The following is a 14,781-nucleotide window of genomic DNA, read 5'->3' as shown; positions in this document are numbered from 1 at the left end:
TAGGGATATTGGGGGTTAGTAAAAATAGTGGGGTGTGTTTTACCGTTAATGCAGAGAATGCATTAAGATAAACAAAACTTTTATTTTAGAACCACTTTAACTTCACAGATACACTGGTTCAGACTTGAAAACCATAAATTCCATAGTACAACACTGTTTTTTGCGGTCTTGATTTAATTATCTGCAAATCCATTAACATTTGCTATTCATTTGCTTTTTCTTTGTTCTTTTCTTGACCCCTATTTGACTTTTAGGCAGGCCATACAAATTATTATTATTATTATTTTATTTTTATTTTTCCCAACAGCAGGTTGAAAGAAAATTAATCAGTTTTTCCCCTTCCACACATGGATGGGGGATTCCTTCCCATGGAGCTATAGCCCATGGCACTGATCAAGCACTTTCCAACAGGCTGGTCCTCGCTGAAATTTTATTTATTTTTTTCTTATAGAATTCTTCACTGTACTTTGGCCTTAATATATTACATTCCCAAAAGTTGTTATTATTATTATTGCTAATAATTTGTTCCTTCTTTGTTTTAGGAAGATGCAGCCTGATACCCCTGTGCAATATAGCCATTGCAGCGCATAAATACCTGAAAAGCAGAAGAAACTATTTGCTGTGTCTGAATGTAAACCAAAAATATCTTCTATGCACTGAGTGCCACATTTTCTGTGTACTTAATTATGTCTATAATGTGGACATGAAATTCATTTTGAAGGACCCTACTGATTTGAACTGGCTTTGCTGGCATACAGCTAGATGTGTTAAATGTTATTTGTTCGACCAGCACCTTTTTAAGTGTGTATAATTCTTTCACTTTTTTTGTTAAAATTGTGTAGATGGTATCCCTCTGCATATCACAGCTGTGAAAAGTCACATTTTATCTTTTTTAATTTATTTTACTCATTTCTTGACTAGTTGTGTCATAGTTCTGTTCTGTTTTATACATTGCAGCCTTGCAGTGCCTAACATATCACGACAGAAGACCTTTCATGACTCTGAAACCAGTGCTAGGTCTAGAGTAGAATATGTATATATTTGAATAGTTCCGTATGTAAGTTTAAGTTAGGTTGCAGTGACCCCTTGGGGGCCCCAATTTAGGAGCTCCAATAGCAAAGTTAGTACGTGTGAGTGGTGCTGCCTGTAAGTTAAAAAGTGATCTTGGTGACTCACTCGCCTCACATAGATTGTACTCAATTGAAGTGAATTAACACCAGGTGTGAGAATTGAGTGTGCTCATTTGAGCACACACTTTACCTTCTATGGATAATAGAGCCTTGTGTAAGAAATGTGCATTCATCAAAATCCATATATTATATTATTTTGACAACAAAATTGAGTATTCCTAGGGTCTTCTCAGACATAAATTGTAAACGGATAAAAAACAGCACATGCAAGTGTTTTTAGCTACATACAAAGTGGTAAGAGTGACCTTTTAAAAAAAAAAAAAACCTTCAACTAAAAACCAAAAATATAACCAAAAAATAAAAAAGTCAATGTATATATCAAGTATTAAAAGGCAGTCCTTATATGATCACTGATGACACAATTTTCAAGTGACTTGTGCAATGTTCATAGTGACTTGAGCTGGAATTTGTTTCTAATCCTTGAGCAGAGTGATGGGTGACTTTTTTCTTCCATTTTTGAATCCCTACTCACAAGATCCTAGCACCCCTGCAGGGGTAAACCGGATGTAGTGGATATGTGATGGTTGCCGAATTGATCACTCTTCTCCTGCACGTCCTGGGAAAATCAAGGCTTCCAGCCTTTCAAAGGATCGTTGGAATTCTCTTTTAACTCTGGGTCAGAGTGTAGCAGTCTCCTTCTCTATACCCCCGATATTGTATCCTCGTACAGAAAAGAGATGGGCTCTCATGGTATAAATCCCCAAAAAATAGATTTTAAAACAAGAATCAACTTTAAAACAAAAATGGGTGGTAGTCTCCAACCCAACACAGCTTAAAAAGCAACAACAAGTGCTCTAGGTTGGCGTACTTTCCACAGACCGAAACTTTGTTAAACCAAAAAATGACATGTGCGTAGACCTGTTTTGTGCGTTTCGTCAGTAGACATCATCTGAGGTGGTGCCATCTTGGTGCACCTTACGTTATTTATGGCAAGTGGCCATGCGGGTTCCACCCCCTGTAAATTTTTACACAAGGCTGTATTATCCTTAGAAGGTGGAATATTTGAGCGTGCCCGATTCTCACACTTGGTGTTAATTCACTTGAGTGTACACTCTCTATGAGAAGAGTGATTCACTAAGATCACTTTTTAACTTACAGGCAGCGCCACTCATCCTTAACTCACACATACTAATCCTGGAGTAGAATATACCTAGATCAAACATGATGACGTCGTAAATAGAAACATTACTATGCCATATAACCGGCATCCTCACTGGCTTCCTTAAGGATTTGGGGTGCAGTCACACTAGCACTTTTTAAACCAGGCACAGTTCATCCCAGTTCATTTGTGCAGGGTGGGTGCTCTGAACGTAGCTCAGGACCACTTGGAACGGGTGGTTCTGGGTGCGGTTCACTTGTGATCCAGTATAGTGTTCTGCAGTGTGAGCGCAAACCACGCTGAAACACAGTTCCCTCCATAGAGAACTGTGTAATGAAACGGGGATCATTAGACTGGTTTATCAGGAGAGTGTGCCCAGGAACACTTGTAAGGGACACTTTCTTGAAATACATTGCAATTTTAAACGAACAGGGGAGAGGGAGAGTCCTACTCAGGCATTGTTCATTTAAACTAGCCCAAGAGTAAGTACACAATTACACAGATGTCAAAATGGTTTATTCACAACAGGTTCCCCATACTATATTCTCTTTTGCCACATATAAAAGATCATGTTAAAACAAATGGTAAATGGTTCTCACTGCACTACATTAGATGAGGAGGCCTGTAAGACCATGTTAACATTGTGGTACTGCTCTTTTATAGTGGTTCCCACAAGTGTAGTTCCAGAAGAAGGAATGGGGATTTGGAAGTAGGAAGGTTGAGTACGTACTTGGCATTCCCTTATACAAGTAAAAAAAAAGGTTTATCCCATTGGACATTATTTCTTGATGTACTATATTTCATAGGTCCTGATTGCTGTTGCAATTATGGATGATCCTTAGTTGTCAGAATTAACATGTACTCAATTTGCTATCTTTTAGATAAGTGCGTTTTAATGTACATTAATGTAATATTTCTCAGAATGTCAGATTTGTGTTTTCTTCCATTTTACAAAAGATAAATGTGTAAGAAGGTGTTTAAAATAAAAATTTAAAATCAAGCTTTTAGAGGCTGTTAAAACTGGAGCAGGAAATGTACTGCTGTCGAAGATTTATGACAGATTAGCATTGAGTCATAGGAGTATGATTCACTAAAGCTGGGTTCACAGCAGGGGTCTGGTGCATCCCTGTACATGGTTTCAGGATCCGAATTTTTGGCAGAATTTGCACCTAAAATGGAGCCAAAGATGCACAGGACCATTTTCCAGTGTGCTCTGTGGCTGCCCTGGAGCCGTGTGAACCAGTCTCAGTTAAGCCGGTCACAGTCTCCTGTCATGCAAATTGAATGTGGGGAAACCCGCATTCAATTTGCATCAGTGTGAATCCAGCCTCAAGGTAAATAGACTGTTTACTTTGCATGGAAATTTTCTTCAGAGCTTAAATGTGGTTACATTTATTTACAAAGAATACCTTATCACATTACATAGAAAGTTCCTTTATAAATTGCAACTGCCTTTGCAAAGTAAACGGCCTATTTGCCTTTAGTAAATCATCCACATAATGTCAGTCTATAGTAAAATAATGTTAAAGAATTTATGTAGATTATACTTTATATCGAACTGGTAGTAAATGGGAGATGACAATACACAAGTGTTTCTGTATTTCTTTTCTCTTGTTTAGTGTTGATTTTTCTGATTGATATGCTTTGACATAAATTATTGTTGGGAACCCGAGTAAACTTGGCTTTCATCAGATGTCTGTTTCTTATACACATCTATGCTCCACGTATTGGTATTAAATCCTTCAACTACCACCTCCTAACCACTTAAGGACCGAGCCTCTTTCTGAGATTTGTTGTTTACAAGTTAAAAAAAAAAAATAAATTTTTGCTAGAAAATTACTTAGAACCCCAAACATTATACATACATATATATATATATTTATATATATATATATTTATTTTTTATTTATTTTAACTCCCTAGAGAATAAAAAAATGGTCGTTGCGATACTTTGTCACACCGTATTTGCTCAGCGGTCTAACAAGCTCACTTTTTTTGGAAAAAATACACTTTTTTGAATTAAGACAACAGTAAAGTTGGCCCAATTTTTTTATACTGTGAAAAATAATGCTACGCCGATTAAATTGATACTCAACATGTCACGCTTCAAAATTGTGTCCGCTCTTGAAATGGTGACAAACTTTTACCCTTAAAAATCTCCATAGGCAACGTTTAAAAAAATTCTAGGTTGCATGCTTTGCATTAGAGGATGGGGGGGGGGGGGGGGCGCATCAGCCAGTCCCAGTAAATCTTTGAAGAAGGCTTCTGCAAAGTCTGCCGGGTGATCTCCCTCAGAGCCCTCGGGAAGGACCAGCACCCTAACATTATGTCTCATTCTGTTATCAACATCATCAGACTTCACCACTAGAGCTTTAACTGTGTTTTGCATGCCCGTGAGCTGATCGGCATGTTGTCCCATTCGACCCTCCACATCGGAGATCCGGTTTTCGGACTCCGAGAGGCGCCCCCGCATTTTGTCCAGATCATTACGGATAAGATTGCACTTCTCTGCGGGATGATCAATCTGTACCAATAGAGATGTCCTGCTGCTTTCGATTGCTGCTAAGATCATGGTAGTGTCACCTGTGGGGGACTGGGGTGAAGGAGACGCAGGGATGTCAGCGGGGAGCTGTCCTCCATGTCTACCAACAAGGCCTGTAGTTTCTGGAGTAAGGTGGAGTCCCCACATGTGGGTGGGGTTGCAGCCTGTGCCCTGGAGTGTTGCTTAGCCTTGGGTTGCTTCTTTGAAGGCATCAGACAGCTCCTTGTCAGGCAGGAAAACTCTGGAGCTGGGGTAGAGCAAGAGTCAGGGACAGTGGAGATGGGGCCAGGAGTGAGTGCTGTGGTGTACCAAGATGGCCGCTATGTGCAATGCTGGTGGTGTGGATAGTCTTTCAGGCAGCCACAGAAAATAGAGGAGTACTGATATGAAGGTGGCAGTCCGGCCGGCAGGGCAGCTCTGGTGGCAGTGAGCTAGGTGTAAAGGGGTTAGGGGGACTAAAATTGGGTGTGTGCACTGTAGCTGGGTGGAGCAAGATGGCCACCACACGTGGGACTGGAGCCAGGGGTTAAGGCTGCAGCTTGTTTGCAGATAAGGATGGTCCCCCTGCACTGTGGACAGGCCAAAGCGTTGTTAGCAGGGTATCATGTATCAGATAAAACCAGAACTGTGTGGACTGCAACAGAGGAAACCCAAACATGTATAAGTGAAATATAATTTATTAAGGGAAATTAATAATATAAATACAACCACACCGTGCAATAAATCAACCAACTGAGACCCCTTAATAACAGACAGATATGTACAATAAATGGCAAATACCAGGATCATAAACGATAGCCAGGCCAGGGTAATGCACAGAAGATCAGTAGATAAACAAAGGGAAGTCCAGAATCTGAGACACAAGCCAGGCCAAGGTCATACATGGGGAGATCAGCAGATGGGATAAGGAACACAGGACAGGGAGAGGATGGACAGATCAGACTGCAGGGCAGGGATGATGGTAACAGGTGGGACAGGGTAGGGACCAGGACAGGGAAACAGGATCAGAAACACGGGTCACAGGTTCAGGGCACAGGAACAGGTTCAGAATCAGGCTAAGGATCACAAGCAGCAGATCAGGGCACAAGGACAATACGAAGGCAAACATGTGAGTGCTTGCCAGCCATTTATAGGCCTGTGATTGGCCTCAAGTGACACCTGATTGCAGCAGGCGCTGTCTGCTCCACACTGCCAGGATCCATCCGCAGGTGGACGCCAGTACTGCAGCCCAAAGATGACATAACATCAGCAGGGAAAAGCTCTCCTGACAGTTCCAAACTGCCAGGAGACACCTACTGGTGGACCTCAGTACCGCACGCCAAAAGACAGATATTATCAGTGAATGGAACATTTCCTGACACGGGCTTGGCGCGGGTGCAGAGGAGGTAGGAGGATCAGGTGATCGCCTGGGTGCAGCAAGATGGCCGCTACTCACCAGGCTGGATCTGTGACTTGTCCTCCAGAATATTTTATGCAGGAGGGCTGCAGGCAGCGGTCGACCAGTTGTGGAGTTGGGTCACTGCCTGAGGAGGAAACCGGACCCAGGGTGATCAGGAAGGCTGGGAGCGCGCACCGGGGCCGTCGTTGGGTGGACCAAGATGGCCGCCGCTCCGGGAACAGAGCTGGAGCCTCTGCCTTTCTGTTCGGCTGTCCTAGCAGGAGTATGGGGGACTGGCAAGGTGGCCAGAAGTGACCGCGTCCGCACTCCCGAGTCCAGGCCGGTGGCATAGGCTGGGGGGCTCACTAGGCCGCGGCCTCGACGGGTGGCATCAGCGGCCCCACGGACCACCAGGCCCCACCGAGAAACAGGAGAGGGTGGACTGGATAGTGAGGGGCCCCTTACCTTGATACCAGTCCAGGAGAGGCTCGCTCCCATGGGGTACAGGCTGAGAAGATGGCGGAAGCCTTGGGTGTGCAGGATCGCTGGTTCTTGGGCTGATCATGGCCCGGATCCTGCACAATAATCACACTGGCTGCAGCAGATAGTGAAGGGTAACAGACAGGTAGACTGGCTAGTTTTGTTTGTGTACAAGGATGGCTGAGGATAGAGCCTAGGATTCTCGGAGTCCTTCACTGAGACATCCGGCACCTTTCACATCCGGACATGCCCCCGCAGATATTAGCTTTGGCTGTCTTTTTTCAGTGTCCCTTGGCGATTCATTCATTGGTGAGTACGTTTGTTCAGGGGGTTCGACATGTGGCCCTTCCGGTTCAACCACCGATACCTCCGTGAGATTTGAATCTGGTGCATTAGGGCAGAGGTGTACCTAGGGTCTCCAGCACCCTTGCCGAGAATCTATATCGGCGTACTCCCCCAATTAAAGAGTTTCAGTTGTTTGTTTTTTTACATAAATTTCCTTTCATTTTTAATTGTCTGCATATCCATTAATGTTTAGGTTATACAGTCCCTTTTCAATGGTTTTAACTTTTGAAAAAAGATATTGTATTTAAACATAGTAGTCAGATGAGATTTAGGATAAGCACGTGGTATCACATTTAGAAGAATTATAAAACCTTATAAACCTTAATAGGTTTTATATTCATCCACTGACATAGCTCCTCTCTTAGCCGTTGGGTTGTTACGCCACTTTTAGGAGAAGACCAGGCATAACATGTTATGAAAAACGCAGAACTTTTAGTTCCGCCCAAGGGGTGGTCCCTTAGGTAACAACCCCCCAGCCTGCCATGCAGCGGTTTTATTTTGCCTAGTGAAGGAGAAGGACCTAGGAACCCTGCGGGCCCATCGGTCCGGATTTTTTTCTGTGGAAGCTTTGTTTTTTTGCGCAAGACTATAGATCCTGTGATCTACTATCAAAAGCCGGCTGGGCGACAGGCTGGATACCCTTATCCTTGTAGTCTCCCCAGCCTGGCTAGCAAGCGTGTGCAGGCCAGAGCTACGTGCTGGGTCAGCCACGACGTACCTCGGCTCCAGAGTTGGTCGTTGGCTTTAATGCTCCGGGGGGCGCACATATGACTGGGCTACTGACGTCTGCGTCAGTGTGCCGTGGCCAGCAGCCACCCCGTACTGATCGGAGAGTGGGTCTGTTATGGAATGTCTCCCAGCTCTGCAGGATTGGTAAGTACAGCTCTCCCTGCCTCAGTGGGGCTAAGCAGCTGGGCATTCCTTGGGAGGTTGATTCGGGGGTCCCTCACCTCCCTCTCTCCTCTCCCTGTCCCTATCTTCCCTCCCTTTCCCCCCTCCCTGTGGGGGATGCTGCATATGGCTGCTGAGCAGTGTGTGTGTGTCATGTGCAGGAGCTCTTTGGGGGGGCTCTAACCTGTGGGGGGCTTCGCTGGCTGGCTGTGCCCTGATGTGTGTTTTTCTCTCCCTGGGGGTGTCAGAGGCTGTGCCTGTGATCTTTACAGTGCTGTTCACTGCCATTTTCTGTCACTGTTCCTCATGGTTTTTCAGTGTTCGGCGGCCATCTTAGGTGGGGGCAAGGAGCAGCATGCTCTCCTGTAGCTTGGTGACCATTTTCCCAGTGGTTTTGTCCTTTATACTGGACGCCCGGCAGCCATTTTCTTGAAGCCTGAGCATGTTTTTTATTCAGTCTCTTGGAGAACAGCATGCTTTCCTGTAGTCCCCAAATACATGGCGGTGTGTTACCCCTTTGAGGAGAGCCTTCTGAAAAAGTGGTTGGCTCCTCTGGTCGTGGACCCCCCAGTATCCAGGTTAAACACGATCCCGGTAGAGGGGACTCCTGCATTTAAGGATCCCACGCACAGGAAGGCCGAGGCAGTGGCTCGTTCCTGGTTTACGGTTGTGGGGTCAACCATGCCACCAGTACTGCCATCCGCACTTGTGTCGCAGACACTGAGTGGGCAAAACTGTTGCACCATGAATTAGGAGAACAGGCTTCTCCTGTCTGCGTGGAACTGGCAGACCAACTGGTGCAAGGCCTTAAGTACGTTTGTGATGCGGCCCTGGATACCCTTTCTCTGCTACAGTGTCAGCAGTGGTGCTGAGGCGCCTGATTTGGTTAAAATGCTGTTCTGCCGACCAGGCATTAAAAATGCCACAGGTGGTAAGAGTACACTACTCCCACGGGCCAGGAAGGCTAAGGGTCCTCATTTCTCTTATATTCACCGACCGACACAGCTCCTCTCTGTAACTAAATGGGTTGTATAGCCTGCCATTAGGAGAAACTAGGCAAAATTGTTACATAATACAAAGAACTTTAATCCCGCCCCGGGGGGGCAGGCCCCGTGCTATCAACCCTTCCCACTGCTCCTAGCAGCTTGTTTTTATTTTGCCTAGCAAGGAGAATGACCTAGGAAACCCTGCGGGCCTCTCGGTCCATATTTTTACTGCAGGTTTGCTGCTTTTTGCGCAAGATGAGAGATCCTGAGATCTATCAACTGCCGGCTGGGTGACAGGCTGGTTAATGAAATCATTGTAGTCCCCCCAGTCCGCAGCTACGGCTCGGCAGGCCGCGACATACCTCATGCTCCAGAGGTGGTCAGTGAGCTTCAATACTCCGGGGTATACATATGACCGGGCTACTGATGTCTGGATCACAGTATACCCAGGCCAACAGCTACCCTGTAACTGTGCAGGCATAGGTCTGTGATGGAATGGCTCCCAGCTTTTCAGGACTGGTAAGTATGGCTCTCCCTGCTTTGGTGGGGGGAGCAGCTGGGCATTCCCTGGGGGGTCGATTCGGGGGCCACCTCACCTCCTTATCTTCTCTCCCAAGTCCCTATCACCCCTTCCTCTGAGGGGGTTGTCTGCATGCGCTGTGGGCGGTGTATGTGTGGGTCGCTGTTTCTCACCTGTGGGGTTCTGTGCGGTTGCTGTTCAGGTCTGGAGGTCCCAAAAAAGCAGTTTTTGTGGAGGTTGTCTGTCAGCAGGCAGTTCGTTCTTTATTTTTGCTCTGTTCACTGCATGGCACTGTTCCGGCAGCCATCTTGGATTTGGGAAAGCTATAGATTCCCTTGGGGAGCTTCAGCAGCCATTTTCTCTAGGATTCCTATTGATTACATTGGCAGCCATTTTGTGAAAGCCTGAATGCTTTCTTCACCGCTGGCCTCTTGTGAAAGCATGCAATGTGCTTTCTCTTGTTACTTCCTGTATCCCCTGTGAGTGAGGGACACTGGATGGCTCTATGCTGAACGCTGAGGCTGTTCTGCAGATCGTTGCACCGCTGTTAGTGCGGCTGCTGCTGACGACAGTTTTTTCTCCTCTCTGCATTTGGGAACCTCCTAGGGACTACAGGCACTATTGTTGGCATTCACAGAATGCCCCGGGGTGGTGAGTCTAGAGATAAGCACCGCCCCCTGTGCAGCGCAGCAGGAGGGTGGGGCCTTCACTGTCCTAAGCCCCCTTGCAGGTGGCAGACAGGATAGGTCAGCATGGCTTCAGAAACTGGTGTTTCTGCCCCCGAAATCCAGGGTATAGCAACCAAGTCACCTGCGGTTAGTGCGGTGCGCATGGACACCCTGACGGTGTTCCTGGACTCCTATTTTCCTAAGATAGAGGCGGCACATGGCAGGAAAGGTGCACGTAAGAGGCCCCTGCCCCCCTGTCCTCTGGGGAGAGCTCTGATGCAGACTCGGGCCCTGCTGCGGCTGGAGACCCCTGCTCTGACCTATCGGATGTGGCTGACCAGGACAGTGAGGATGATTCCCAATCTGGGTCCGGGGGCGCGACAAGGCGCTGGTTGGAGCAATTATCACAGCTGTGCATGATACCCGGAAGATTCAGGAGCCAGCGGATTCCGCTGCTGATGTACCGCTCCCTTTTGGGTCCCACAAGCCAGCACGTTCACCTAAGGTGTCCCTGTATTAGACTTATTTTGACAAATTCATCTACAGGGAATTGGGTTGCCCGCAGCGGACCTTTTCGGTCCCCAAAAACCTGGCGGTGCGTTACCCCTTTGAGGAAAGCCTTCTCAAAAAGTGGTCGGCTCCTCCGGTCGCGGACCCCCCAGTATCTAGGTTAAATAAAGTAACCACGATCCCGGTTGAGGGGACTCCTGCATTCAAGGATCCCACGGACAGGAAGGCCGAAGCAGTGGCTCGTTCCTTGTTTATGGTTGTGGGTCAGCCGTGCGACCTGTACTGGCATCCGCACTGGTATTGCAGACACTGAGTGGGCAAAACTTTTGCACCGCGAATTGGGAGAGCAGAATGCCTCCCCTGTCTGCGTGGAGCTAGCAGACCAACTAGTGCATGGCCTTAAGTACGTTTGTGACGTGGCCCTGGATACTCTGCCTCTGCTATCCAGGGCCTCAGTGTCAGCCGTGGTGCTGAGGCGCCTGATTTGGCTGAAATGCTGGATGCCTGGTCAGCGGACCAAGAAAGCCCTGACGGATCTTCCCTTCCTTGGCGACCAGCTCTTTGGAGCCTCGTTGGATGACTTTTTAAAAAATACCACGGGTGGTAAGAGTACACTACTCCCACAGGCCAGGAAGGCTAAGGAGCCATGCCGCAAGCAAGGGCCCTCCTTTTCCGCTCGCAAGCGGCTTTTTTGTCTGCCCGGGGCTTTCGGCAAAACTACCACAGCGCGTCAGGACGCCCACGGATAGTCAGAAGCGTCCCTGGAACCGCAAGCCTAACAAGCCTGCGAACAAATGTGCTACTGCATGAAGGTTTGCCCCCACCCACATCTTGGGTGGGGGGTCGCCTTCGGGAGTTTGCAGCCCGTTGGACCTCCCGGTTATCCAACCTATGGGTCTGTGACCTGATTTCTACAGGCTACAAGATAGTTTCTCTCTTGGCCACCAAACAGATGCTTCCCCTCCAGCATACCTGTGTTCCCAGTTCCCTGGGAGGCCCTGTTAGGGTTAGTGAGGGACTTGCTGAATCGGGGTGATTGTACCAGTTCCGGAATCGGAACGCTTCCAGGGGTTCTACTCCAATCTGTTTGTGGTTCCCAAGAAGGAAGGAGTATGTCCAATCCTGGACTTGAAAGCCCTCAATCACTTTGTAAAAGTGCAGAGGTTCAGAATGGAATCCGTTCGCTCAGTAGTCACTGCACTCCATCAAGGGGACTTCCTGGCATCCTTGGACATTCAGGATGCCTACTTGCACATACCCATATGCCTTTGGCATCAAAAGTTTCTGGTTCACTACCAGTTTGTGGCTCTTCCTTTTGGCCTGGCATCAGCCCCCCGAGTCTTTTACCAAAGTAATGGCTCCAGTATTGGCGTTATTGAGACAACGCGCGATCGCGATCGTAGGTTATCTAGACGATCTCCTCCTGAGAGCTTCTTCCACCTCAGAATTAGAGGATGTGGCGATCACCTTGCAGACCCTGCAAGCGTTTGGGTGGCTGTTGAACCTAAAGAATTTGGCGTCTGGAGTACCTGGGGTTACTATTGGACTCCAGGGTTTTTCTCCCCTCAGACAAATTGCTGACTCTCAGATCTGCGGTCAAACTGCTGTTGAACCGCAAGTGGTCATCGCTCCGCTTTTGCATGCGGGTGCTGGGGCTCATGGTAACCTCCTTTAAGGGGGTACCTTATGCCCAGTTCCACACCAGAGTCCTGCAGAAGGAGATCTTGACATAATGGGACAAATCTCCGTTGTCCCTGGATCGGCAGATCCAGGTGAGCCAGTCAGACTCCTTGATCTGGTGGTTGAGGTCCCCGGTGATTCAGGCCGGAAAATCGATCCTTCCTCTGAAATCGACAGTGGTCACCATGGACGCCATTCTGTCCGGCTGGGGTGGAGTGATGGGGATTCAGTTGGCTGAGGGCCTCTAGTCGACGGAAGAATCCAAGTTGCCGATCAGTCTGCTCTAATTGAGAGCGATCAGGCTATACCTCCACACATGGTCGACGTGTCTTCAAGGGCGTCAGACCAGGATACAGTCAGACAACACCACAGCTGTGGCATAAATAAATCACCAAGGGGGAACAAGAAGCTCAGCCGCTGCTCGTGAGGTCGCTAACATACTTTGGTGGGCAGAGCGACATTTTGCATCCCGGGGGTGGAAATTGTCAGGCGGACTATCTGAATTGTCAGATGCTGGATCCAGGAGAATGGGCATTGCATCCAGAGACATTCAGGCGGCTGTGTCTGAAATGTGTCTGAATCTGAGCTGTGGCAGACTAGTACACCTTCAGAGCCCTAACCACATCCAGAGCGTGAAGGGCCACCTCTTTGGGGTGCTTTGGCTTAGGACACAATGATGGCAACACAATGTCCTCATTGATATGAAAGGCTGAACCCACCTTCGGTAGAAAGGACGGTTGCGGATGCAACACCACCCTCCTGGCCAATGTGATGGCCACTAGAAAGTCCAAATTCTGTGAAAAGGTCAGGCTTCTGAAGCGCCGACAACACCAGGTTCAAATCCTACGGCGGTAACGGAGGACGCACCGGAGAGACCACATGTCACACCCCCTGCACGAAGGTCCTCACTAATGAGTGAGATGCCAGGGGTCTTTGAAAAAAAGACAGCCAGAGCTGAAATCTGCCCCTTGATGGTGCTCAATGCCAACCTCTGGTCTACACCTTGCTGCAGGATCCTGGATACAGAGAAGGAGTACGGATGCCACCCCTTCTCCTCACACATGGAGATGTAAGCCTTCCAAGTACGATGGTATATCTTCCTGGAAGACTTCCGCACCCTCAGCATAGTTGGAATCACCGAGTCCGACAGACCCCGGTTCCTCAATACCTGCCTTTCAAAAGCCAGGCCGATAAAGCCAGCGATGGTAAAGCAGGGTGAAGGATTTGACCTTCAGACAGGAGGTCCTCCCTCAACGGCAGTCACCAGGGAGCGTCTGCCACCAGGCCCGCTGAGGCCAATCTGAGGCAACCAGGATTACTGGAATCCCCTTGGCTTCCACTCTGCGAAGCAGACGTGGCAACAGTTTCAGCGGAGGAAAGGCGTAGATCAGCTGGTACTGATCCCACGGAGCCACCAGCGCATCTGATGCGTCTGCCCACGGATCTCTTGCCCTGGACACAAATCTTGGCACCTTCCGATTGAGCGGGAGGCCAATAGAGCCACATCTGGTGTGCCCCATTTCAGACACAGCCGCCTGAATGTCTCTGGATGCAATGCCCATTCTCCTGGATCCAGCGTCTGACAATTCAGATAGTCCGCCTGACAATTTCCACCCCCGGGATGCAAAATGTCGCTCTGCCCACCAAAGTATGTTAGCGACCTCGCGAGCAGCGGCTGAGCTTTTTTCCCCCTTGGTGATTTATTTATGCCACAGCCGTGGTGTTGTCTGACTGTATCCTGGTCTGACGCCCTTGAAGACATGTCGACCATGTGTGGAGGCATAGCCTGATCGCTCTCAATTAGAGCAGACTGATCGGCAACTTGGATTCTTCCGTCGACTAGAGGCCCTCAGCCAACTGAATCCCCATCACTCCACCCCAGCCGGACAGAATGGCGTCCATGGTGACCACTGTCCATTTCAGAGGAAGGATCGATTATCCGGCCTGAATCACCGGGGACCTCAACCACCAGATCAAGGAGTCTCTGACTGGCTGGCTCACCTGGATCTGCTAGTTGGTCTGATAGTTCCATGCAGCCAGGAAAAGCCTGTTCTCCCAATTCATGGTGCAACAGTTTTGCTCACTCAGTGCCTTGACCCTACAACCGTAAACAAGGAATGAACCACTGCCTCGGCCTTCCTGTCCATGGGATCCTTAAATGCAGGAGTCCCCTCTACCGAGATTGTGGTTACTTTGTTTAACCTGGAGACTGGGGCGGTCCACAACTGGAGGAGATTTGGCCAAACGTCCCCAGCCTGACAGGACGACCACTGATGGACAAAAGTTTCCCTGGAACTGCAAGACTTTGAGCAAAACTGCTACCGAATGAAGGTTTGCCCCCTACCCGCAGCACGGGTGGGGGGGTCGCCTTTGGGAGTTTGCAGCGCGGTGGGCCTCTCGGCTGTACAACCAGTGGGTCTGCGATCTGATTTCCTCTGGCTACAGTTTAATCTCTTGGACGCAAAACATATTCTTCCCCTCCAGCATACCCA

The 14,781-nt window shown here is 48.3% G+C and overlaps 1 protein-coding gene across 11 annotated transcripts in view; it reads left to right on the top strand.

Annotated features, from left to right (window-relative positions):
- Positions 1-3,982, top strand: part of LOC143982457 (zona pellucida sperm-binding protein 3 receptor-like) — a 633,312-nt gene extending 629,330 nt beyond the window's left edge. For all 11 annotated transcript variants that reach the window (XM_077481173.1, XM_077481174.1, XM_077481171.1 and 8 more), the window contains one exon: positions 543-3,982. Coding sequence is in view for 2 of the 11 variants with exons in the window: in XM_077481174.1 (XP_077337300.1) it covers positions 543-591 (49 nt within the window). In the remaining 9 variants the exon portion in view is untranslated. The remainder of the gene's footprint in view (positions 1-542) is intronic.
- The last annotated feature ends 10,799 nt before the right edge of the window (positions 3,983-14,781 follow it).

This window comes from Lithobates pipiens, unplaced genomic scaffold (assembly GCF_037356315.1).
Source record: "Lithobates pipiens isolate NorthernLeopardFrog02 unplaced genomic scaffold, aLitPip1_a1.2 Scaffold_16, whole genome shotgun sequence".
NCBI lineage: Eukaryota > Metazoa > Chordata > Amphibia > Anura > Ranidae > Lithobates > Lithobates pipiens.
Note: the sequence above shows the minus strand (reverse complement) of the source record. Positions and strands in the feature narration are given on the sequence as shown.